This window comes from Callithrix jacchus, chromosome 2, assembly GCF_049354715.1.
Source record: "Callithrix jacchus isolate 240 chromosome 2, calJac240_pri, whole genome shotgun sequence".
Lineage (NCBI taxonomy): Eukaryota > Metazoa > Chordata > Mammalia > Primates > Cebidae > Callithrix > Callithrix jacchus.
In genome coordinates, this window is record NC_133503.1 from 4,263,450 (window position 1) to 4,290,622 (window position 27,173).

The 27,173-nt window shown below is 48.0% G+C and overlaps 1 protein-coding gene across 8 annotated transcripts in view; it reads left to right on the forward strand.

Moving 5' to 3' along the window:
* Window positions 1–27,173, forward strand: part of CALN1 (calneuron 1) — a 649,447-nt gene that overhangs the window by 299,591 nt on the left and 322,683 nt on the right. For 7 of the 8 annotated variants that reach the window (XM_078354140.1, XM_035279415.3, XM_035279428.3 and 4 more), the window contains one exon: window positions 3,270–3,413. The exons of the other annotated variant lie outside the window; for it this stretch is intronic. In XM_078354140.1, coding sequence (XP_078210266.1) covers window positions 3,270–3,413 — 144 coding nt within the window. The remainder of the gene's footprint in view (window positions 1–3,269; window positions 3,414–27,173) is intronic. 8 annotated transcript variants of the gene reach the window in all.

Sequence of the window (27,173 nt, forward strand, 5' to 3'; positions counted from 1 at the left end):
CCAGCGTCCTTGGGCCTGAAGCCGAGCAGTGGCTCCAAGCTCCGCCCAGGGCACTCAGGACTTGGTAGGAAAACATGCAGCTGTTTTAGGTAACCTTGGGCATAGTTCGTTGATGAGAAGAGCTCAAAACGCAGACAAGTGCCTTGATTCAGAATTTGGGTTGGACTGATGGAAAGAAAGGGGAGGAGGTGTTGGACGGCAGGTGAATAGGGTGAGAGAGACCACAAGCTTCTGTGCTTCACTTCGACACGTCAGTGATGTCTGCAGATCCACAGGAAGAAGGACTGGGGCACCCGAGGGGGCCTCGCTGCCCACACAGCTCATTTCACGCATGAACACACTGAGGCCTCCAGGGTTTGGCAGCAGACCTAATTAGCTGATACGCCTGGCTGGGAGCCGGGGGTCCTGGTGCACAGGCCGGGCTTCTCGCTGCCGGAGCCCACAGTGTGTCACGGAAGGAACCCAGCATGCTGCGTTCATGCTGATAACGACTTTACTTCTCATGTATGATCCTTGCCCATTCGGACACCTGAGTCCTTCAACGGCTCCCCGTCTAGGGCCTCCTACGGTGTGGGCAGGGAGCGCACTGAGATGAAGGAAGGCAGGAGGTGCTTACGCTCAGAAAAGAAGCCAGTCACAGTATTTCTAGGTGGAGTGAGCCGGGTGTCACAAGACAGGGATGAATGACCCGTGTGAACAGTCAGCAGAAAGGGACATAACTTGGCTGCGGTGAGCGAAGACAGTTTTGTGGAATCCATGACCCCTGCTTGTCCTTCACAGTGGGTAAGTCTATCCAGACTTACTCCCCAAGTCCGAGGAAGTTGAGAGGCTGAAGAAGGAGGCCGACGGATCTTGTTTCTCAGAAAGAAACATTTACTAGGAACACAGCTATGTCTGTGTCTTGTGGGGTGGTGAGACAAGACGGTGGATCCCCCGGCCATCACCTACCAGACCCAGAACTTATATACCCCAGGGAGGGAATGTGTGGGACGATTGTAGGGAAAGGCAGGAATCTACCTAAGGGCGGGATGTATGGTAAGTACATGCCCGCACACAAGGAACGGTAGATACATAGAAATCTAGGGCGCATTCCCAGAGCTAGTTTGTCAGAAGTCAGCATGGCAGATCAACACCCAAGATGGAGTCGCTTTAGCCTCCACGCTTGGCCTTGAAGCATGGTTATCATTTTGGGCAAGGAAGGAAGAAGGGAAGATGTTTCAGGCACAATCACTGTGTGGAATAGTGTAGCAATCCGAAAGGCAGCCCCCAAAGGTATCCTTGGAATTTATCAATGCTACCTTAGAGAGAGGTCTTGGAAGACGTGCTGAAGTTAAGGATATTGAGATGGGGAGATGATCTTGGATTATTTGAGTGGTCCCTAAATGTGAACACAAGTGTCCTTATAAGAGCAGGGCAGAGGGAGGTTTGCAGACAGAACAGGAGAAGGCAGAGATTGGCATGATGGGACCACAAGCCAAGGAACGCTAGCAGCCTCTGGCAGCTGGAAGAGACAAATGGATTTCCCCGGAGAGTCTTCCCAGGGAGCACAGCTCTGCTGAAATCGAATGATGCTGACTTTGGAATTCTGGCCTCCAGACTGTGAGACAATAGATTTCTATTGCCTTAAGTCACCAAGTCTGTGGTAATGACTGTGACAGGAGCATGGTCAGATATTCACTGAGGTAGTGAGTGAGTGAGTCAGAGCCAAGTGGCTCGTACGCGTTTGAAGAGTGATAGAAAGTTTCTGCATGCATCTTACCATCCTGAGTGGGGTCTGGGGCTGAGTGGGAGAACCCCAGCGCCGAGTGGATCATTTTTATTTCTCTGTATGTGTTAATGTTGCATTTCTCACGTGATAGAACGTCAATACTTACTACATGGCACGGTGAATAATGGCAGCTGACAGATCCGGGGTCGCACCGGGTTTACTGATGAGAAGTCAAAGCTGCCCGAGGTCTCGTATGCTCAGATACAATTAATGAACCTTTCATCTTCCAACTGTAACCCCCAGTTCCTTGTGTTGTAAATCCAGTCAGGACTGACAGCTGCAGTGTGTCTGGGTGGAATTTAGGGCAACTCAGGTTTAGGGGAGCAGGAGAGGAGATTGTCTGCCGAGTGAAACCGTCCTTACTGACCGCAGAGGCAGGTTCTCTCCTGGCCCGGGGACAAAGCGATTAAAGGTGTCTTTTGAGTTTTCATGGTGTTCTTATTGATCTGAGGTTGTTTATAGCCACAAAACACCTGTAAATTAGGAGAACGAAATAAAAACATCAGGATACTTAACTCTTCTCCTGTGAGGCTGAAAGAGCTTTCTGTACAGCTCGTACAGCTGCAGGGATGTGAAATACGTCTGCAGAGGGAACTGCATTCTCCTTTCCTCCCGAGGACTGCAGTTAAGAGGAGCTTTCTCCTCACAGCTGAAACAAAAGCCTCGTCTTTGCTCAGAAAGTGTCCTTGGTTAACATGATTCTCTGCTGGGACTACTATCGAATTGTGTGCCTCTTAGAGAGCTGGAGAATGCTCAGGCCCAGCTGTCTCCCTCCCTCCCTCCCTCCCTCCCTCCCTCCCTTCCTTCCTTTGGTTTTCTTCCTTCTTTTTCTCCTTCCTTCCTTTCTTCCTTCTTTCTTCCTTTCTCCCTCCCTCCCTCTCTCCCTCCCTCCCTTCCTCCCTTTCTTCCTTTCTTCCTTCCTCCCTTCCTTCCTCCCTCCCTCCCTCCCTCCCTCCCTTCCTTCCTTTGGTTTTCTTCCTTCTTTTTCTCCTTCCTTCCTTTCTTCCTTCTTTCTTCCTTTCTCCCTCCCTCCCTCTCTCCCTCTCTCCCTCCCTCCCTCCCTCCCTTTCTCCCTCCCTCCCTCCCTCCCTCCCTCCCTTTCTCCCTCTCTTCCTCCCTCCCTCCCTCTCTCCCTCCCTCCCTCCCTCCCTTCCTCCCTTTCTTCCTTTCTCCCTCCCTCCTTCCCTCTCCCTCCCTTTCTCCCTTTTCTTTTTCCTCCATCCCTTCCTTCCGCTCTCCCTCCCACCTTCCACTTTTCCTCTCTCCCTTTCCTTTTCTTTCCCTTCCTTTCTCTCCTCCCTTCTGTCTCCCTTTTCTCTTTCCCTTCTCTTCGCTTGCTTGCTTTTTCTGCATTCTCCTTCCGTCCTTCCTTTTATCTGGTTAGAGAGTTTTAACCATTCACTGTGAAGCGGTTAGGAGTTCCCGGAAGACCGTCGCCAGTAACTGCGGTGCCCCAAGCCAGCCGTGTGACCAGCGGCCTTTCTCTGCTTTTCCCCTGTAGAAATCCGAGAGGCCTTTCGGGTTCTGGACCGGGACGGGAATGGCTTCATCTCCAAGCAGGAGCTGGGCATGGCCATGCGCTCTCTGGGGTACATGCCGAGCGAGGTGGAGCTGGCCATCATCATGCAGCGCCTGGACATGGACGGTAAGACCCGGGGACGCCCCGTCTCGTCGCTGAGACCTTGGATTTATGCCGGGCCTGGCACTTTGAGTCCGGAGACTTGGGTTCCCGTCTTGGTTTCCGTTTGAGGAGCAGAAACTTGGACTAGAACAGGCCGTTTTAATGACTTTCTATAGAGCTCTAGGAGCCTGCAGAGATGGTTTCAGGACCACTCTAGGATGGGGTGAGGAACGGTCTGGCTGCTGGAGCACTTACAGCACTTTCCTCCTCCTCCCCCTCCCCCCCACTCCTTCTCCTTCCTCTTCTTCTCCTTCCTCCTCCCCCTCCCCCCCACTCCTTCTCCTTCCTCTTCTCCTTCCTCCTCCTCCCCCTTCCCCTCCCCCCACTCCTCCTTCCTTCTCCTCTCCTTCTCCTTCCTCCTCCTCCTCCTCCCCCTCCCCCCCACTCCTCCTTCCTCCTCCTCCTCCTCCTTTAAATAACAGTTTTATTGATACAGAATTCACACACTCTAAGATTCACACACTTCAAGTCCACAGTTAGGGATGTTTAGTGGATGCACAGACTTTTTGTTTCCTCCGTCTTTATCGGATGCTTGTAGATGTCGTGCAGATCTAAACGGTACCTTGCTGAGCTCCAAGCTAGAGGCAGAAAGGAATCGGGGCAAGGAGTTCACCAAAACCCCTCAAACAGGAACCCTAAGCTCTCGCCTGGACTAGAGCCGGGGCTTGTGCTCTTGGGTTAACCCTCAGTGCCTCTGGCTGCGTCACACTCAGGAAAAGTAAACCAGTGCAGGGCTGCAGGGGACAGCCAGTCAAGTCCAGGCAGACATGGGCAAGCACAGCCGGAAGGAGGACATGAAACAGACAGGCGACTGCCCCGAGGTAGAAAGGAGTGCAGCCGAGGCGGGGGGAAGGCGGGGAGAGGCGGGGGAGCAGTGCGGCACAGTGGGGGAGTGTGGCCCCAGTGTCGCCAGGTGAGACTCACAGATCCGTGAAATAAATACCGCAGTGGATTTAGCTGGAAGCCATCACCCTCGTCAGACTCACACAGGACCGGAAAGCCAAGCACCACGTGGTCTCACTTTTTTTTTTTTTTTTTGCCATGACAGGTCTATTCTAACATTTTTATCTTATTTTAATTTAATTTTTATTTTTTAAATTGTATTTTATTTGAGATTCTGAGATACCTGTGCACGTTCTCACTTGTAAGTGGGAGCTGCATGATGACAGCATATGAACACATGGTGGGGGACAGCACATACCGGGGCCTGTTGGGGTCGGAGTGGGGCGGGAGAGCATCAGGAGGAACAGCTAACGGGTGCTGGGCTCCATACCCAGGTGAGGGGTTGATGTGGCAGCAGACCACGCGGCCCACGTTTACCCACGTAACAAACCTACACATCTGCACGCAGACCACGGAACTTAAAAGTTGAAGGAAAAAAAACCATCTTCATCACTCCAAAAAGGAACCCCACGTCTCTTAGCCATCACTCCCCCGTTCCCCTGTCCTCCTAAGCCCTAGGCCCTCATGTTGTACGTCCCTTTGGTGAACTGCGGATTCTCATCCACCAGCTTGGCCTTGAGGTGTTTGCTGTTGGCCACGGAATCACCCAGTGATTCTCTGCTTCTCACACACCAGCATCTCCTATGCAGCCTACAAAACAAGTCCCGGACTTAACCTGGGCCGGTCCCTGTCCCCACTCCTGCCCAGCAGACTGATGGAAGGGGCTTCCAGAAAGAAAACCGCATTATCTTCCTGCCCTACCCCGCAAGCCCACATCCTGCACGCTGCCTCGCTTCCTCCACGTTCTTTGGGAAGGTCTAATCCGAGGACACCATAACCCGTAGGCTTTGGGGCCTTCTAAGCTGGAGGTGCCCGATGTCACTGCCTTTCGTCTGGACATTCCCATCGTCCAGATCTGCTCAGAGGCTTCACTCTCAGCGTCCTTTTTTTCTGGTTTTTCTCAACTTCCATCTTCTCCAAAGTTTCCGAGAGACGACCTTCCGCTTATTCTCCAGTGACCGGCGGCCCTCCGACGAGCCCACGCCCTTCTTGGTAGAATCCTGTCTTTGGATTGAAGAATCCAAAAACTTGAAGTCTCTTAAACCGAATCCCAGATGCCTGAGCCTCGGTGAGCTCTTTGAACAATGTCAGAAGGCCGGAAGGGACTCCAAGCTCTCATGGAATCAGGGAGGATTTGCAATAATCTAGACATTTCCCCATGAACTGCAGTCTGATGAGAGAATGTGAAAACAAGCAAAAACTTGGGGCTGAGGATGCTTAAATCTTTTAAAAAATTTTTTAAATTAAAATTAAAAAGCACCCCGTTTTCTACCCAACTCCCTCCCCCAATCGGCCCAGCAATCGTAGGTTGGCTCACATCTCCAAGTAGCTACTGAAGAAGTGAACTTTCAGTTAAGGCTTTCGAACGAGCTCCACAACTACAGTCCTGACATCTGGTCCTGGCCACCGGTGTCTACACTCTGAGCCTCTTGTCTTGATTCAGCAAACAAGTACGACGCCCCTCCAGAGGCCACGACTGCCCCACCCAGCCACCTAGACACTCTGCTGCACCTCACACGTGGCCACGACTGCCCCACCCAGCCACCTAGACACTCTGCTGCACCTCACACGTGGCCACGACTGCCCCACCCAGCCACCTAGACACTCTGCTGCACCTCACACGTGGCCACGACTGCCCCACCCAGCCACCTAGACACTCTGCTGCACCTCACACGTGGCCACGACTGCCCCACCCAGCCACCTAGACACTCTGCTGCACCTCACACGTGGCCACGACTGCCCCACCCAGCCACCTAGACACTCTGCTGCACCTCACACGTGGCCACGACTGCCCCACCCAGCCACCTAGACACTCTGCTGCACCTCACACGTGGCCACGACTGCCCCACCCAGCCACCTAGACACTCTGCTGCACCTCACACGTGGCCACGACTGCCCCACCCAGCCACCTAGACACTCTGCTGCACCTCACACGTGGCCAGGACCTCACCTGCTGAATGAGTTTGAAGTCATGGCCGACTAGCTTCATGCCACCCTCAAATGCTTTGACAGTGTCATCCAGGCTGTCAGTGGTCTCGGTAGCCGGGTGACTGGTGCGCTTCTGCAGGAGGAGTAGGTGGGGGTTCTGCTGGGTCAGCCAGGCCAGACTAGTTCACAGATGTGGGCAGTGCATGCCACAATCCACTTTGTAATATTTTCTTTTTCTTTTTTTTTTTTTTGTTTTGAGACAGAGTCTTGCTCTGTCACCCAGGCTGGAGAGCAATGGCACGATCTCGCCTCCTGGGTTCAAATGATTCTCCTGCCTCAGCCTCCTGAGTAGCTGGGACTAGAGGCATGCGCCACCACACCCAGCTAATTTTTTGTATTTTTAGTAGAGATGGGGTTTTACCGTGTTAGCCAGGATGGTCTCAATCTCTTGACCTTGTGATCCACCCGCCTCAGCCTCCCAAAGTGCTGGGATTACAGGCGTGAGCCACCGCGATCAGCAGATTTGGGAACATTTTCATTGCTTCAGAAAGAAACCTCGCACCTGTTAGCCATCGTCTCTCAATCCCCGTATTTCCCCGAGTCCCGTGCAAGCCCTTCTCTGCTTTCCGTCTCTAGCATTGCTTCTGCTGCACATTTCCTACACGTGGAATCATAGAATGTGCCTTCCTTTGTGACTAGCTTCTAGCACTTACTATCGTGTTTTCAAGGCTCACCCATGTGTGTGTGGCATTTATTGTGACTTCCTTTGTTTGGATGGCCATATTCCTCTTCTACTGTATGGACATCACAGCTTGCTTTCTGCCTGTTTCTATTTATTGAGTTCCTGCATGCAGCCTCACTGGAAAAAACATAACCTTATTGTGTTTATTTTTTTATTTGTGACAGATTCTCACTCTGTCTGTCACCCAGGCTGGAGGGCGGTGGCAGGATCTTGGCTCACTGCAACCTCCATCTCCCAGACTCAAGCGATTCTCCTGCCTCAGCCTCCTGAGTAGCTGGGATTACAGACGTGCACCACCACGCCCGACTAATTTTTGTATTTTTAGTAGAGACTGGGTTTCACCACGTTGACCAGGCTGATCTCGAACTTCTGAGCTCAAGTGATGTGCCTGCCTCGTCCTCCCAAAGTGCTGGGATTACAGGCGTGAGCCACCGCGCCCGGCCCTCATAGTGTCTGAAATCTTAGCAAAATGACTGCGTGTGATCATCCGTAAGCTTCTTTCCTACTCTAAAATTCCAAGTTTTATCCCAAACCAGCTAGATCCTGCCTTAGATCAAGGTCCAGGAAAGAGGCTTCCCATTCTGTTTTGTTAACACACTCTCTTCCCCTCTGAAAAGCAGCTTAATTCTAGGCATCGGGCACCAGAGGGTTGGGCTTTCGGCATGCCCAAACTGAGCATGAAGTAGAGACCAAGAAGCGATGCGATGCCAGAGGAGATGGGCAGAAAGTCTCTCTGGAGGGACGGAGCAGGGTCATGAGAAGGAGACGCTTGCTCGGCCCGTAAGCCACTTGCAGGAGCGTGGTTCCCGCCTGTCATCTCCCTGGACTTGTTGGGAGGATGATAATAAGGGTGACCATATGGTGAACGGACCCTCGGGCCACCCGCCAAGTGCAGCTGTGGACATTTATTTTCTGGTTCAGGATAGAGATGTTTTATCCAGGGTATTCAGTGGGGTGAGCGGTTCCTGGCTTGTCCTCCCAATTCTGATTGATGGTGACTCACCGTATCTTCGCAGGCCCGATTTGACCTTACTTTATATCTTAGAGGTATTTCTGAAAAGCTGGAGCAAAGTACAGCTTTTACAGCAAGATCTCACTTCCGGTGACTTCCGTCATTATTTCAGATGTACAATTGCAGGGAAAAAAGTTTCCTCCTTAAAATAAGGAGTCTGGATCTGCACCTCTGTTTCTGGAACTAAGAAGGCTTTGGGTCTTTGATTCTGCTCACACAACTCTTGTAATAAAACGTAGGCAATCACTGCTGTAATCCCAGCACTTTGGGAGGCCGCAGCGGGCTGATCATCTGAGGTTAGGAGTTCGAGACCAGCCTGACCAACATGGTGAAATCTTGTCTCTACTAAAAAAAAAGAAAAATTAGCCAGGTATGGAAGCATGTGCCTGTAATCTCAGCTATTCAGGAGGCTGAGGCCCAAGAATCACTTGAACCCAGGAGGCAGAGGTTGCAGTGAGCCGAGATCGCGCCACTACACTCCAGCCTGGGTGACAAAGCAAGACTCCATCTCAAAACAAGAGCAAAACACCTAGTCAAATGGTCTACATGTGAATGGAATTAGCAACTTCTTTATACATGGGCTGGGCTCATATTTCTTATGGAGAGTTATTCCGAGTTATGTCGAGAAGTTATTCTGATAATTGTGGGAGAGTTACTCCTATAAGATTTGAGGATCTTGCTGGGTGCCCTGGCCCACATTTGTAATCCCAGAACTTTGGGAGGCCAAGGTGGGATGATCGCGTAAGGCCAGAAATTTGAGACCAGTCTGGGCAAGTTAATAAGACCCCTGTCTCCACAAAAATAGAAAAAATTAGCTAGTCATGGTGGCGCACGTCTGTCATCCCAGCTACTTGGGAGGCTGAGGCAAGAGGATTGCTGGAGCCTAGGAGTTCAAGTCTATAGTGAGCTGTGATTACACCACTGCCCTCCAGCCCCGGTAACAGAGCTAGACCCTTATCTCTAAAAAAACAAAAACGAAAAAATAAAGAAAAAGATGTAAGCATCTTCTGCCCCAAGTTCATGCTTATTTTTATATCCTCTCATCAGACCCCAGTTCATGGGGAATTTTTAGATTATTGAAAATCCTCCCTGCTTCCATGAGAGCGTGGAGTCCCTCAGGGCTTTCTGGCGTTGTTCAAAGAGCTCATGGAGGTGCAGGCATCTGGGATGTGGTTTAAGAGACTTCAGGTCTCACCAGTTTATTTGGAAGTCATTATACTCAGCTGCCAACGCTGAGAGCAGAACTTAGGAGCAAATCTTGCAGCGAATTTCTATTCGTTCCCTTAACAAAAACTCAAGTCATCAACTATTTCATGGTGACCCATCAGGTAAAAGCACATTTATTTATTTCTGGAGCTCAGCTTCCTTGAAGTTTTGTTTTGTGGCCTACAAAAGATTTAGTACAAAATGCATGAAAATAACGCAGCCGTGTAGGCCGCAGGAATTGCCTCCACAAAAATGTATCCCACCCCTAAGTGTGAAAAGAGCTAAGCGAAAAATGCCCAGTCTGAGGTCGAAGTGCGCGTCTTGAAGGTGTTTTGCAAACGTCTCTCCGCCAGTGAGTGACGCTTCTCAGGTGCCGGGTTCTGGTTAGGGACGGAATGACCACATTTCATTATCCTTCTCCTAACGGGGCCTTTCGAGCTGTTCCGTGAAGAAAAAAAAACCCAGGTTCTAATTATATCCGTCCTTCCTCACTTCTGTATCTGGGGATCCTCCAGAGACTCCAGCCTACCTAATTAAGTTTCGCTCTGGTGTGGAACACGTGGAATGGCAGAGATTTTTATTAGGTTGGTGCAGAAGTAATCGCGCCAGACTAATGTGGATGACGCCAAGGAGGAAGAAATCAGGAGTGTTTGGGGCAGGGCTTAGCCCTCTTCACTAAGGGATGGTGCCTCGTATCCCATGCCAGCCTGTGTCAGGCAGCAGCGGGAGGGATGGCAGTGGTGCCTCCATCCATCCCAGCTGGCTGTGATTAGAAGCAGGTCTGGCCCACACACCAATCTTCTTTCTCTGGGGTCCCTGCCGCTTTGCCCAACGGTGAGGTCATACCTTGGGCACGAGGCCCAGCTGGAATTGGCCTGGGTTTGTCTGTGTAACCCAAGTTTACACATGAGGTTTTCATTTGGTGGTGCGGGGGGGGGGGAGTTGGGTGCCTCGCGGGCTGCGAGGAACCAGTCATCTCCCTGGATTAGGGGTCTCGCCTGGATTTCCTGGACACAGATCCAGCCAGACATTTCCAGAAGACAGAATGGAAGGCAGGCAGGAGGGTCTGGGACTGCACACCTGGCCTGTTGCCAGTTTGTCCGTAACGGTGGGACTGTGTGCGTGTATGCGTGTGCGTGTGTGTGTGCGTGTGCGTGCGTGCGCGCGCGTGTGTGCGTGTGTGTGTGCGCACGTGTGTGTGTGTGTGTCAAATGGGCTGAACTGCTCACAGTTATTTTATTTTTTATAGAGACAGGGTCTTGCTCTGTTACCCAAGCTGGAGGGCACTGTGTAATCAGTGCTCAGTGCAGCCTCCAACTCCTGCTTTCATGCTGTCCTCCCGCCTCAGCCTCCTAAATGACTGGGACTGCAGGCATGTGCCACCCCACCCAGCTAGGTTATTTATTATTCTTTGCAGAGATGAGGTCTCATTCTGTTGCCCAGGCTGGTCTCAAACTCTTGGCCTCAAGGGATCCTCCTGCCTTGGCCTCCCAAAGTGCTGGGATTACAGACGTGAGACATTGTGCCCGGCCTGGACTATTCAGAGTTAAATAAACAAAAAGCGCAAACTCTGCCCAGTGCCCGGGATCATTGCTGCGAAAGTTACTTCTTGGAACTGTAACTCAGTTCTTTGTTCCCCTGTGGTCAGTGCTCCATTGCTCTTTCATCAGCCTCTGCAGCTAAGGTGACTTTTACCAACTACCAGGTGAGGACCAAGATTCACCTTTCCTGGATCCTCTTTTTTTTTTTTTTTCCTTGCCAGGATTTCTCCATCAGCCCCGATTCTGGAAGCCTGGAGCTCTTTTCCACCGGGCTCCTTGAGACTGTTAAGCCCAATTCCCGAGGTGTCCTTTGCATGTCAGGAATCAACTTCTCTCCTGTGCCTCTTGTTAGTTATGTAACATCCTTGGATTAGTTGATAAAATAGTCACTCAAAGGCCAGGTACAGTGGCTCATGCCCGTAATCCCAGCACTTTGAGAGGCTGAGGCAGGCCGGTCACTTGAGGTCAGGAGTTTGAGACCAGCCTGGCCAATATGGTGAAACTCTGTCTCTACTAAAATATAAAAATTAGCCAGGCCTGGTGGTTCAAGCCTTTAATCCCAGATGCTCAGCAGGCTGAGGTAGGAGAGTCACTTGAACCTGGGAGTTTGAGGTGGCAGTGAGCCAAGATCATGCCATTGTACTCCAGCCTGTGCATCCCAGTGACACTCTGTCTCAAAAAAAAAAAAAGTTACTCAGAAAATTGTCTCCAAAGCTGTATTTTGTTTACTTACTTATTTATTTTTTTTGAGATGGAGTTTCGCTCTTGTTACCCAGGCTGGAGTGCAATGGCGCGATCTCGGCTCACTGCAACCTCTGCCTCCTGGGTTCAGGCAATTCTCCTGCCTCAGCCTCCTGAGTAGCTGGGATTACAGGCACGCGCCACCATGCCCAGCTAATTTTTTGTATTTTTAATAGAGACGGGGTTTCACCATGTTGACCAGGATGGTCTCGATCTGTTGACCTCGTGATCCACCCGCCTTGGCCTCCCAAAGTGTACTTATTTATTTTTTTGTAGACACAGTGAGTCTCACTTTGTTGCCCAGGCTGGTCTTAAACTTCTGGCTTCAAGTGATTCTCTCTTCACTTCCCAAAGTGCTGGGATTACAGGCATGAGCCATCACACCCAGCCAAAGCGGAATTATAGAAGCCAGTTGGGAAGATTGGCTTCTCGGAAGTCACTGTGGGCTGTGCTAGGCCCTATGTGCTCCCCCTTAGCTCTGTAGTCCTCAGAGCAGCTGTTGGGGTGACTTCAATGCTTCCTGCACCTCTTACTGGGGAGTAAAGGCTTGGTATCCTCGAGACCTAAGGGATGTGCTTGACTGCATTCTGCATTTTCAGTGGGTTCGACAACCACACTGCTGGGTCCTCTGGAGTGAATCCAGCTGGCTTTGCAAATGGTTTCCTGAAACGGACGAACCAGGAAACGTTCTTAGTAGCACAAGGGTCCTTGTACCAGTCCCACTCCTGTTTCCTAAGAAAATTCTCTCTTCTTCCAAGCCACGCTCACCTCTCCTCTGAGAGGAGAGCAAAGATCCTTCTTTAGAAAATGGAAGATCTTGCCCTCTTCCTCCTCCATTTACCTTCTGCTCCTCAAAGATGTGGAATCTGGCGCAATTCTAGCAAGTGTGCTGGAGTTTGCAAATTCGCTCTCATTTCTCAACACGTTTGTGATTTTTTTTCAAGGTTCGCCACCGCCTGGATAGGTGAATTTGATCCAGTTCAGTTCAGTTGAAAAAGGATTTTTTGGGGGCGATTATGTGTGAACTGGCTTATTTTTATGGTTGGCAAGATTCAGTCTTGGTGTGTTTTGAGACGGGCTGCTGAGCTGCGTAAGAACAAAATCATGGCCTGAATCTCATGAAACATAGTCGGCGGTGTCCTCATTGTCAGCCCTAGTGTCCCCTTTTCTTTTCTTTTCTCTTCTTTTTTTTTTGAGACGGAGTTTCACTCTTGGTACCCAGGCTGGAGTGCAATGGCGTGATCTCGGCTCACCGCAACCTCCGCCTCCTGGGTTCAGGCAATTCTCCTGCCTCAGCCTCCTGAGTAGCTGGGATTACAGGCACGCGCCACCATGTCCAGCTAATTTTTTGTATTTTTAGTAGAGACAGGGTTTCACCATGTTGACCAGGATGGTCTCGATCTATGTGTGAATGTTTTGGCTTCCAATTGCTTTCCAGAATTGTTTCTAGAAACACGGGGTCTTGATGAGGTTACGTTTGGTTGGAGGAAGGACCCTACCCTCTCTCCAGAATATCCTTGTATGAGAGCAGAGGATGTGAATTGAAGACAGTCTTTGGGGGTCTCATTGTTTTGGTGAAGGGAGAGTTCTTTAGACTTGCTTGGGACATGGAATGGTAGCGGAAGATCATGACGATTCCTCTCCACCATTCCCATCTCCGTAAGCAAGTCCGTCCTCTCCAGCACGTCCCGAAAGGGGTGCCATCTCAATCTTACTGACATTGACCATGTTGAATTCAAGTTTCAGCCAATGACCAGTAGGCTCTTTGAGTCCTTTCTAGCCATTCCAGCCAATATATTAAAATAAAAGTTCCGGTATGTGCAACTATTTCCGCAAGAGTAGCCTCATCCAGAATCACAGTCTGTCTTCTGTGGTGTCACACCCTAGTTACACCTGTTCCCCGGATGAATGCTGATATAAATGGGTATAAACCTCTCGCAACTCTGTGATCTTTCACATCAGACCTAGCATGTTTCCTCTTGGGATCTGATTCTAGCTGAGTAGCTGGAATGACAGGTGCACGCCACCATGCCCAGCTAATTTTTTTGTTTTTAGTAGAGATGGGGTTTTGCCACTTTGGCCAGGTTGGCCTTGAACTCCTGGCCTCAAGCGATCCTCCTGCCTTGGCCTCCCAAAGTGCTGGGATTACGAGTAGCTGGAATTACAGGTGCGCACCACCAAGCCTGGCTAATTTTTGTATTTTTAGTACAGACACGGATTTGCCATGTTGTCCAGGTTGGAGATGAGGAAACCAGGTAGGAGTAGGCCTTGAAGAAACACATCCTTTATGAAGGCAACCACCTTAGCTTGTTGATTGCAGGTCCTCACGGTCTTCGAGTTGATCCTGTCTGAGCTGTCGGAGAGGACGTAAGGGAGACTTGGGTAATCAGTTTTCCTAATCCACCTAAAAAATTCTTGTTCTGAATCTCAGGTCCCACTCCTTTTCAATCAGGACCTGAATTTTCACGTAAGAGATCTGATGAGTCTGTGATTTCAGCTCATAATTTCACAGAGCTCACAGTTAAATTTGGCATCTTCCCTGCAGGGTTATGAGAAAGAAGTGATTATTTTAGGTCCGCCGTGGAAGCACTCTAGATCTCTGTGACTCGAGCTGAGAGTTTAAAGGTCTGAGCTTGTATGTTCTTTCGAGGGTGTTCAGAAGCAGCCATCCCAGTTGGCAGTCCTGGCTGGCATCATCGTTACCATAAAGGTCAAACCATGGAGCTTTGTCTTAGGTCTTTCAAAGCCTTGCTTTCAATAATTATTTTATCCCAAGAAACCACAGATGACGTTTAATTAATCATGATGCTAACACATGCTGTAGATAGCAGTATCCTCTTCTCCACGGGCCAGGAGGTCAGCACTACATTTAAGGTTAGGGCCAAACAAACTGATCTCAGAATCCTGTGGAAGTTTGTTTTCTCCCTGGTACGAATGTACTGTGCCATCTCGAATGCAGAAACCTTGCTGGATTCCTAGATGTGAGACTACTATGTGAAATAGAGGCAGTTGCTGAAGTTCTTCATGCTGAATGACATTTTCTTAGGGTACGTTTGCCAAAGAACTGTGTGAGAATGCCTGTCTTAGAACGTCCTGACCGATACTGAGTATTATACTTTTTAAAAATCAGGAGTCGTAGGATGGTGAAAGGTGGCAACTCATTTTGCTTTCACTAGGATGTGAGAGGAAGAATTTTTTAACCTATCGATTGGTTATCCATTCTTTTCCCCTTTGCAGTTTGCCTACTTGGTTTTCAGATCTGTTTCAGGAAGGATAGGCGAAGCTGTGCTGCACTGACAAACATACCCCCAAACAGCAGTGGCGTAAAACCACAAAATCAAAGCTCTCACCCACACTGCGTGTTCACGTGAGTTGGTTGGGTCTTTTCTCCGCCTCATCCTCACTCAAGAGTTCTGGCAGAGAGAGACTCCGGCCCGTCTCTGCTTTGGTGTTAGCTGAGGAAGGGGAAAGAGAGCCAGGGCATCACACTGTGATTCTTAAGGGTTTTGTCACTTCTATTCACATTTCATTGGCTGAAGCAAGTCACATGGCCATGACTGTCATCAGAGGGCACTGAGAAGTACAACCAGCTGTATGCCCAGAAGGGAGTCAACTGGAAATCTGTGCGGAACAACACTCATGAGAACTTACAGTTTTAGGCTTCTCCCTTTTTTTTTTTTTTTGAGATGGAGTTTCGCTGTTGTTACCCAGGCTGGAGTGCAATGGCGCGATCTCGGCTCACCACAACCTCCGCCTCCTGGGTTCAGGCAATTCTCCTGCCTCAGCCTCCCGAGTAGCTGGGATTACAGGCACACACCACCATGTCCAGCTAATTTTTTGTATTTTTAGTAGAGACGGGGTTTCACCATGTTGACCGGGATGGTCTCGATCCCTTGACCTCGTGATCCACCCGCCTCGGCCTCCCAAAGTGCTGGGATTACAGGCGTGAGCCACCGTGCCCAGTCTGGCTTCTCCTTTTTTTTTCTTATTGGAATACCATATTTATTGCAAAAGTTTCATCTCAGGGAAAGTTCTTAGAAGTACCATGAAGAGGGGTACAACACAATGATGATGGGAGAATTTATATATTCCTTTCCATTTGATCAAGCGGACAAAAGGAAGTAGCAGGATCTGAATGACACTGTGTGTGTGCTAGTGTGTGTGCGCACGCATGCGCGTGATACAAATTTTTCACCCTTAGAAAAAGTGATTCTGGAACATTAAGTAAGACATGACTGTGTATTAGTGTACAAAGACAGCCTGATGAAGTCCCAGAGAACGAGTAGTATAGGCACATTCTTTGACTGCAAGACAAGCCAGAGGTTAATAACACAAGTTTCACTAAGAATCCCACCCACTTGGAAATTTAAAAACTAAAGCCTAAAAACCTTTCAGTCTCATGAAGAAAAGCAACAAATTCACAGAGACAGCATATTTAATTAAGAAGGAAGGCGTTACCACTAAAATAAACTAGACACGAAAGGTAAATACGGGCAACTTTAAAAAAGAATACTTGATACGGTTTCATATTAATGCACTTGAATATCTACATGAAAAGGAGATTGTTCTGGAAAAATGTAAATTACTGAAATTGGTTCAAGCTGGAGTCAGTAGTCTACATCAGAAGTTGCCGCGTATCAGCCAACTACAGCTTGTAGCCCTGTTATATCTGGCCCATACACCATTTTATAAAGCAGAAAATCTCACATTAAAAATATACATTTCTCCTTTTAAAATACCGGAGAATTTGGCAAGACTAACCCTACATTCCTTCATTGCGATAATTTGGTGACGTTGAGTGGCTGTCCCCTCTGGGTGAGGCCTACACCACAGCCTCCACTGTTCATTAGTGTTTTGTGCCTGTCTATACCCTTTTGATGGACTGGCTTGGTCTCTGTGGGCTTTGGAGTTTTCAACCCTAGCTATATGGACCAGTGATAAAGGAATCTTTTACCATTGTATTTTCATTCATCACTTCCCTTAATTACAGGGAATTAATTTTTCCAGTCTTTAATTTGTATTTATTATGAATGTGTATTAGTTGTACATATTTATGGGGTACACGTGAGATGTTGATACAAGCGTATGATGTGTGATCAAATCAGGGTAATCTGGGCATCCATCACCTAAAGCATTCAGGATTTCTTTGTGATAGGAACATGCCAGTTGCACTCTTTTAGTTATTTTGAAATATACAATAAGTTACTGGGTTTTTTTTGTTTGTTTGTTGTTTGAAATGGAGTCTCACTCTGTCGCCCAGGCTGGAGTGCAGTGGCGAAATCTCGGCTCACTGCAACCTCTGCCTCCTGGGTTCCAGCGATTCTCCCGCCTCAGCCTCCCGAGTAGCTGGGATTATAGATGTGTGCCATCACACCCAGCTAAGTTTTGTGGGTTTAGTGGAGACGGGGTCTCATCATGTTGACCAGGCTGGTCTCAAACTCCAGACCTCAGGTGATCTGCCCACCTTGGCTTCCAAAACTGCTGGGATTACCGGTGTGAGCCACCATGGTGGGCCAAGAAATTACTGTTAATAATAATCACCGTGTTGTGCTCCTGAACACCAGATCTTATTCCTTCTAAATAACTATTTTCTACCCATTAGCCTTCTCCTTTTATCCCCCACTTCCACTCCCCATCCCAGCCCCTGTAAGCATCATTCTACTCTCTTTCTCTGTGAGGTCAGGATGTTTTTTTTTTGAGGTGAGTTTCACTCTTGTTACCCAGGCTAGAGTGCAATGGCGCGATCTCGGCTCACTGCACCCTCCACCTCTTGGGTTCAGGCAATTCTTCTGCCTCAGCCTCCCGAGTAGCTGGGATTACAGGTGTGCGCCGCCATGCCCAGCTAATTTGCACTTGGCTTCTGCTGGACTCTTCCATACATCTTTGCAGATTTTTTTTTTGAGACGGAGTTTCGCTCTTGTTACCCAGGCTAGAGTGCAATGGTGCGATCTCTGCTCACCGCAACCTCCGCCTCCTGGGTTCAGGCAATTCTCCTGCCTCAGCCTCCTGAGTAGCTGGGATTACAGTCATGTGCCACCATGCCCAGCTAATTTTTTGTATTTTTAGTAGAGACGGGGTTTCACCATGTTGACCAGGATGGTCTCCTCTTGACCTCGTGATCCACCCGCCTCGGCCTCCCAAAGTGCTGGGATTACAGGCTTGAGCCACTGCGCCCAGCCCAGGATGTTTTTTTAAGCTTCCATAGGTCAGTGAGAACATGCGGTATTTGTCTTTCTGCACTTGGCTTCTTTCACTTGATGTAATGCCCTCCAGTTCGACCCACGTTGTTACAAGAAAAAGGATTTCCTTCCTTGTATGGCTGAATAGTATTCCATTGTGTAAATGTGCCACTTTTTATATTCATTACGGCACTGTTTACAATAGCAAAGACCTGGAACCAACCCAAATGCCCATCAGTGATAGCCTAGACAAGGAAATGCAGCACATATATACCATGGACTACTATGCAGCTGTGAAAAATGATGAGTTAGTGTCCTTTGTAGGGACATGGATGAATCTGGAAACCATTATTCTCAGCAAACTGACAAAAGAACAGAAAATCAAACACCGCACGTTCTCACTCATAGGCGGGTGTTGAACAACGAGAACATGTGGACACAGGGAGGGGAGCATCACACACTGGGGTCTGTTGTGGGGGCTATGGGAAGGACAGAGGGTGGGTGGGGAGGTCGGGGAGGGATAACCTGGGGAGAAATGCCAGATACAGGTGACGGGGGGATGGAGGCAGCAAACCACACTGCCATGTGTGTACCTATGCAACAATCCTGCATGATCTGCACATGTACTGCAGAACCTAAAGTACAATAAAAAAAAGAGGCAAAAAAATAGAAAACCGATTCATCCATTGATGGACGTTTGCATGGATTCCATGTCTTAGCTACTGTGAATAATGGTGATGGAAATGTGGGAGTGCAGATTGGAGAATTGATGTTTTGTGGGTTTTTGTTGTGTGTGTGTTACCATTACTAGCTCCTTCAATAGATTACTTATTTTATGTTGATGCTTTATTATTTAATAATGAAGGCAACCGGGATGGGAAATGAGACCCTGAGAAAAGCCTCAGTACTATCTCCCACATTTTGATAGTTGGTTTTGATGTTTACATTATAATATTTTATTGTATTTTAAAAATTCCCTCTGCTCCTTTATAAATTTCATAGGAAAGTATCTTATAATTTAATTTCTGAGTCACTGGAATTTTTAAGTTCCTAGTTTATATTTTAATTTTCTTCTTTTTTTTTTTTTTTGAGATGGAGTCTTGCTCTGTCACCCAGGCTTGAGTGCAGTGGCAGAATCTCAGCTCACTGCAACCTCCACCTCCCGGGTTCAAGCGATTCTCCTGCCTCGGCTTCCCCAGTAGCTGGGACTGTATGCACATGCCACCACCCCTGGCTAAGTTTTGTATTTTTTTAGTGGAGACGGGGTTTTGCCATGTTGGCCGGGCTGGTCTCGAACTCCTGACCTCAAGTGATCCACTTGCCTCAGCCTCCCAAAGTGTTGGGATTACGGGCGTGAGCCAGTTTTCTATCTTCATTGCATTGTGGAAAGTAAGTATAACCTGATATTTGCCAAGACTTTTCTCTGCAACCAAAAATAAGATGAACTTTTATCGCGGTGTTGGCTCCGTGCTCCGAGGCTTTGTGTGTGTGTATAGAAGTTACCTTCCATTCCCCAAGTGCTCCGTAGCCCTGTTTTTGGTTCCTTTGTCCGAGATAAATGATTGTGATGTACTGATGTCGTTACTTCCTGGATATACGTCCAACAGTTTTTATTTTAATTTTCCGTGCTCTGCCCTCAGAGTAGATGTCACCTTGTATCAGTGCAAACGTCCTTTTGAGTTACGCTTTTGAGTCCGGTTGATTTTTGCCCCATAACCTTTTTGCTTGTGGTGGCATAACGCTTATCGTTCTGTGCGGTGGTCCCCGGGGCTGATCACACTTACTCCGCTTCTTCTCCCTCCGGGAATACCCTACGTGCTGCCCTGCCTTTCACTGTGGTTCTGTTAGGGGTGAAACCTTTGCCCAGTACGTGTCATTGTGTCATCATTTCTAAGTATTCCGAGAGCCTGCTTATCGGTTTCCTTAGCCTGTTTGTATTATTTTTACAGCATTAAGGCTGAGATTTAATTCCGTCATTCTGTTTTGTGGGGTTCTCCTGTGAACCTACTATTCTTTTGTGACTACGGTCTTCTTTCTCTTTCTGATATTATCCGCTCAGCTGCTTGGAAGGGAGATATCCTACTTTTCCTCTGTTTAGTATGGCCACGAAGCTTTCTGCGAGCTTCCCTCTTAGAGCTGACATCGGTTACAAACGAATAATGCCTTTTTTATGGAAGATAATAAATCGAATGTTATCTCTGTCTCTTTTCTATTCCTTGCTCATTTTAATATATGGTGGTTATAAATGTGCTCCTCCCATTTTTTACAACTTTTATTATTTTCAGTTTAAAAAATACTACCAGTTTTAGAACAATGTTGGAAGCACGTGTCTTGCCTGTATATTTACCTGTCTATAGTGCTCACACATAGCCATATTTTACTCGTTTTCTCTTTCTTATTCTTGATTAATACATGTTTGTTCCTGCGTAAACATCCCCAAATTTCGTCATGTTTTTTCAGGAACTTTACTTCAAGCTTTAATCCTCTTAGTATTACAAATCTGAGAATATCTTTCACACATATTCACACAGATTTGAGGATATCTTAGCACACAGAAACAACTGGATTAGTACAAAATTTACGGACTATAACCCTTTCTTTCCCTCCCTCCCTCCCTCCCTCCTTCCCTCCCTTCCTCCTCCCCTCCCTCCCTCCCTCCCTCCCTCCCTCCCTTCCTTCCTTCCTTCCTTCCTTCCTTCCTTCCCTCCCTCCCTCCCTTCCCTTCTCTCTCCTTTCCTTCTTTCTTCCTCTTTCTTTCTTTCTCTTCTTTCTCCTCCCTTCCTCCCTCCCCTTCCTTCCTTCCTTCCTCCCTCCCCTCCCCTCCCCTCCCTTTCCCTTCCCTTCCTTCTCTTTCTTTCTTTTCTCTTTCTCTTTTTTTTCTTTCTTTCTGATAGAGTCTCACTCTGTCTCCCAGGCTGGTGTGCAGAGGCATGATCTCGGCTCGTTGCAACCTACACCTCCCGGGTTCAAGCAGTTTTTGTGCCTCAGCCTCTCGAGTACCTGGGATTACATACGAGCACCACCACACCCAGCTAATTTTTGTATTTTCAGTAGAGATGGGGTTTCAACATGTTGGCCAGGCTGGTCTCGAACTCCCGATGTCAGGTGATCTACCTGCCTGGACCTCCCCAAGTGCTGGGATTACATATGTGAGCCACCGTGCTTGGCCTGGAACCCTTTTCTTTTAAAGGTCTGTGATTGCTCCTTCATTATTGCTGGGGTTGAATATTGCTGTCCGTGATAACCCGCTCTTCCTTCCTTGTGAATAATCTAATTTGGCTCAGGGTGTAATCATGATCCAGAAAGTTTGAAAATGTCACCAGTTCGTTTTCATCTCCGTGCTGGAGTTGTGGTGGTGTTTGTGTTATTGTTGTGGTTCCTTGGAATATGACTCACACTCCCAGTTTTTATTCATTTACTTATTTATTTTTAGAGACAGGGTCTGACTCTGTGACCCAGGCTGCAGTGCAGTGGTGCAGTCACAGCTCACTGCACCCTCAAGCTCCTGGGCTCAAGCGATCTTCCTGCCTCAGCCTCCGGAGTAGCTGGGACTACGGATGCGTGCAACAACACCTGGCAAAGTTTCTGAAAATGTTTTGTAGCGGTGGGGTCTCACTGTGTTGCCCAGGCTGTTTGCAAACTCCTGGTTCCAAGCGGTCCTCCTGTCTCTGCCTCCCAAGGTGCTGGGATTACAAGCCTGTGCCATGACGCCCAGCCTACACTCTCAATGTTTCTTCCTGGAAAACATTTGTTTAACCCTGTTTTGTTTTCTGCTTTTGCTGTCGTGGCAAGATGGTTAGCGGGAGTACCCCTCCTGCAGCCCAGGAAGTCAGCATTTCGTTGCTGGGAGATCTTTTGTCTCAGTGCTAATTTTTCTTTGCGGGACCGAGCACCTGTTTCTCATACTCTGTATGTGTCAGTCTGTCCACTGGCCTCATCCACAGCTTAGATCCTGGGCTGTGGCCTCCAGTAGCCCCACGGCTGTTCTTTCTCCATGCTTTTCCTCAGCCTTCTGTATTCTCTGCTTCACTAGTGACTGTCTGCTGATCCCTGGACTTCATTTCTGCACCAATGCTTTCTCCTCTCTGTGGAATTCTTTCTTGTCCCTTTTCTTTCTTTCTTTGAGACGGAGTTTCGCTCTTGTCGCCCAGGCTGGAGTGCAATGGCGCGATCTCGGCTCACCGCAACCTCCGCCTCCTGGGTTCAGGCAATTCTCCTGCCTCAGCCTCCTGAGTAGCTGGGATTACAGGCACGCGCCACCGTGCCCAGCTAAGTTTTTGTATTTTTGGTAGAGACGGGGTCTCACCATGTTGACCAGGATGGTCTTGAGGTCTTGTCCCTTTTCTGACTTGATTGAGTGACATCTTTCCATTGCTGTGGAGGACATAAATGAGACACTTTTCTAACACTCTTCGGTGGATCAGCTTCAGAGCTGGGCGGTTGCTGAGTCAGACGACTGACTGGTGGTGGCTTTCGAACTGCGATACCTTTTCCCCAAGTCTCCCGCCTCTCCTGGGAGGGGGACCCAGCTTGTCTAGAGTCGGCTTAGGTCAGGTGATGCTGGGCTGTGGCACAGATGGGCCGAGGGCATCCGCTGAATCCCCTTCCAGTCCCTCATCCTCCCAAAGTGCTGGGATTACATGGTGGCTTATGTGTGTAATCCCAGCACTTTGGGAGGATGAGGCAGGCGGATCACTTGTGGTCAGGAGTTTGAGACCAGCCTGACCAACGTGGTGAAACCGTATCTCTACCAAAAAATACAAGATAGTCGGGTGTGGTGGCAAGCACCTGTAGCCCCGGCTACTTGGGCGGCTGAGGTGGGAGAATCACTTGAACCCAGGAGGTGGAGGCTGTAGTGAGCTGAGATAGCACCATTGCACTCCAGCCTGGAGAACAGAGCGAGACTCCTCTCAAAGAGTAATATAATCATAACAATAACTGACCCATTTCATTTTCTTTCCATTTTCAGGCTTTTAATACTGGAGTTAGGCTAAATGTACAGGATATTTTGCACTTTTCCATCTTTTGTAGCACTGGAAAAGGTAACATCGTAACCATTTTTGAGTATTTGAACACATATTTCTGTGAGATCATGTAAAATTTAAAACAGTTGAGGGCAGTTCGTTAACAATATTTAGTTTCTGTCATGTTTATTAATTGACCTAAGTGATTATTTTCTTCAGTGATTCAGTTATTCATTTCAGAAATCTCTCATTTCTTTGGATTTCAAACGTATTAACATAAATGCGTACCTGCTGCTCTTTCATATTTTAGCCCCTTTAATTCTGTAAATACACAGTCTTTGAGATTCCGACTTTATGTATTTTTATCTCTCTTTCCTTAACCTGACATTCTGATGATTTTGCTGATACATGTATTTTCACCCAGAGAATGGCGTCACTGTCTTGATTAACAGGGGCATGAGGTCAATTTCCGGAGGGAGGATTTGCGCTGAGGATTCTCATTCTGCTGGGACTTACTGTAGTTTGTCGTGTTTTTTTCTTTATTTTCTTCAGCCTCCTTTTCATCTCAGCCTGAACCACCTGATTTTCTACCTTTCGAGTGAGACAGAATTCAAATCCTGTAAAACGTAAAGCTCTTGAGTGTTCAGTTTGATGAATTTTGACAATTATAGGCAGCAGTACAACGTATAAACATTTCTATCAGCTCAGGTAGTCCGCTGACAAATAACTTTTCCCACTCTGTGGCATACATTTCATTTCTTAATGCAATAACCCCTCCTTATCCGAGGGGCATATGTCTGGTGACCTTCAGGAGGTGCCTTAAACTGTGCATAGGACCAAACCCTGTTTATACTATGCTTTTTCCAGGACATAATAAATAACATTATAATAAAGTTAAATTTATAAATTAGGTGCAGTAAGAGATGACAATAACTAGTGACAAAATAGATCAATCTTAACAATATACTCTTAAAAAATTTGGGTGAATTTGATTTCCCTTTCCATCAACATATCTTCTTATACTATACTCCCCCTTTAAATTTTTTTAAAAAAATTATGTAGAGATGGGGTCTTGCTATGTTGCCCAGGCCGGTCTCAAACTCTTGGTCTCAAGCAATCCTTGCTCCTCAGCTTCCCAAAGTGCTGGGACCACAGGCTTGAGCTGCCATGTTCTTCTTGTGATACCATTAGATGGTGAAATACCTGTGTGATGAGATCGAGCTGAATGGCACCGGCATCCTGATGTAGCGTTTGGCCGCCACTGACCTTCTGACCATATGTCGGAAAGAGGGTCATGTGCTTCAGGTGATCCTGGTCATCCTGGAGCCATGACAATGTCAAGAGTAGATGGCAGCAGGTGGTGTAGATGGCTTGGACATGCTGGACAAGGGGTGATTCATGTCTCTGGCACGATGGAGTGGGATGGCGTGAGATTTTATCACACTACTTGGAACAGCGTGGAATTGAATAATTATGAATCACTTATCTCTGGAATTTTCCACTGAGTATTTTCCAGCTGCAGTTGACCGGTTAACCAAGGGTAACGGAAGCTGCAGCGGGTGAAACCACAGATAAGGAGGAGCCACTGTAGTGTCTTTTGAGGAGCAGACATCTGAAGCTTTGATTAAATCCAGTTTAGCACTTTTTTCTTTCATGTTCAATGCTCTTTGGTTCCTGTTGAAAAAGATCTTTCCCTGCATCACTGTTATAAAAAGATTGCAATCCCGGCACATTGGGAGGCCGAGGCGGGTGGATCACTTGAGGTCAGAAGTTCGAGACCAGCCTGGCCAACATGGTGAAACCCCATGTCTACTAAAAATATGAAAATTAGCTGGGTGTGGTGGTGTGTGCCTGTAATCCCAGCTACTCGGCAGGCTGAGGCAAGAGAATAGCTTGAACCCAGGAGGCAGAGGTCACAACGAGCTGAGATCAGGCCACGACATTCCAAAAAAATAGAAGAGAAAAATATTTGACTACGTTTTCTTCCGGAAGATTTATGGTTTTAGCTTTTACATTTATGCCTGTGAACCATGAGAAATTAGTGTTCGTGTGCGGAGCGTGGTGGTGGTGACGTCTGGTTTGCCCTGTACGCATCTGTAGTTACTCTAAGCATGGTCTGTTTAAGCTGCTTTTGTTTCCTCCCTGAATTCACGGAGAACCCTGATCGCCCATCAGCTGAACATGAACGTGGCAGGCTCCTTTGGAGTATCTGGTCTACGTGCCGGATGCCCTTGCTCTCTTTATACACTCCTGGTGCTAAGTCCTGAAATCAGGCAGCACAGGTCCTGAAGTTTTGTTAATCTTTTCCGAAATTGTGAATAACTATAATGAACCTGGGTATCCCAGTGTCTCTTAAAGAAAATGTCTTTTGCCCTTATTTTTTAAGGTGCAGATGGAAGAGTCCAGGGTAACAGATTTTTCTTTGGGTAATACCTTAAACATATTTTATCTTCTGGCCTTCCTTAATTCTGATGAGACACTCACAAACACTTTTAACGTGACTTTTAATTATGTTGTGTGTCGTTTAATTTTTTTTTTTTTTTTCTTGAGACTGAGGTGTGCTCTGTCCCCCAGGCTGGAGTGCAGTGGCATGCTCTCGGCTCACTGCAACCTCTGCGTCCCAGGTTAAAACGATTCTCCTGCCTCAGCCTCCTGAGTAGCTGGGACTGCAGGTGCCCGTCATCACACCTGGCTAATTTTTTTTGTATTTTTAGTAGAGATGGGGTTTCGCCATGTTGGCAAGGCCGATCTCAATCTCCAGACCTCAGATGATCCACCCACCTCGGCCTCCCAAAGTGCTGGGATTGCAGGTGTGAGCCCCTGTGCCCGGCCGGCATTATGCAGCGTCTTTCCACTGACCATCTCTGAGATTTTTCTTGCAAGTTTTTGGCAGTTTGTGCCCGACTTAGGGATGGTCTTCTTTGCATTCACAATGTTCGACGTGTGCCAACCTTCTTGGGTCTGTGGGTCAACGGCTTTCATTGATTTTGACAAGGCTTAGCTTTGATGTCTTCCAGGGTTTCTTCTTCCTTTCCCCTCCCCTCTTCTTCTGGTCCTCCAGTTACACGCTCGTTAGGCCGCCTGATCCTGTCCCTCAGCTCTTACCTGCTGTGTTCTGCTTCTTCTTCCCCTGCTTCCCTTTTACTTTTTTCTGTGGATACATTTCATTGGCCTTTTATCAGCTCCATCCGGGCTGTTCTAAGTCCATCTAATGAGTTCTCCGCTTCTACATTATATATATTTTTTATTCCTTGCATTGTCATTTATTTGTTTTTTATTTTTTTTAGAGCTGAGGTCTTACTCAGCTGCTCAAGCTGAAGTGCAGTGGCATGATGGTAGCTCGATGCAGCCCCAAGCTCCTGGGCTCAAGTGGTCCTCCTGCCTCAGCCTTCCAAAGCCCTGGGGTTACAGGAACATGCCCTTCACCTGGCTGATTTAAACAATTTTTGTAAAGATGGGGAGGGGGGTCTCACTGTTTCTTTTTAAGTAATTCCCATATCTCTGCTGAAACCTCCATTTGTTCACATTTTCTATTTTCACCAGGAGATCCCTGGACACATTTATCAAACTTATTTTAAACTGTGATCGTGACAACATCCGGACCCTCTTTTAAGTCTCATTCTGTGACATTTTCTCTTGTATATCAGTCACACTTTCTTGCATCTTTTTTTGAGGCAGAGTGTCACTCTGCTGCCCAGGCTGGAGTGCAGTGGTGCGATCTTGGCTCACTGCAACCTCCGCCTCCCAGGCTCAAGTGATTCTCCCGCCTCAGTCTCCCAAGTACCTGGGATTACAGGCGTCTGCCACCATGCCCGGGTAATTTTTGTATTTTTAGTAGAGACGGGGTTTCGCTCTGTTGGCCAGGCTGGTCTTGAACTTCTGACCTCAGGTGATCCACCTGCCTCAGCCTCCCAGTGTGCTGGGATTACAGGCATGAGCCTCCATGCCCAGCCTGTTTTCTTGCATCTTCTTATAATTCCCAATTGAATGCCAGATATTACTTGTAAAAAAAAAAAAAATCCTGCAAGTCTAAAATAAATAAAATTTACCCACCTAAGAATGGCAGGACCCTCCTGGGAGGAAGGAGCTGAAAGCTGTTCTCTGTACGTTTCTTAGCAGGGCTCACACCTGTAATCCCAGCACTTTAGGAGGCTGAGGCAGGAGGGTCACTTGAGCCCAGGAATTTGAGCGCGGGCACTAGAGCCAGGCTGCCATGCAGTGTCGTCTGTAGTTGAGCTGGATGGAGATCCGTTACAGCTTTAGTTGCAGCTGGCTCACAGCAGCTTCAAAGGTTTCGAGGGTAGCACCAGGACTTTGTGTGTGGCAGAGCTTGCGATGGGAGCAGCAAGACTCTGCAGATGTCTTTCGCTTTGCAGTGGAGCTGCCAAGCTTTCTGAACCACGCTGGC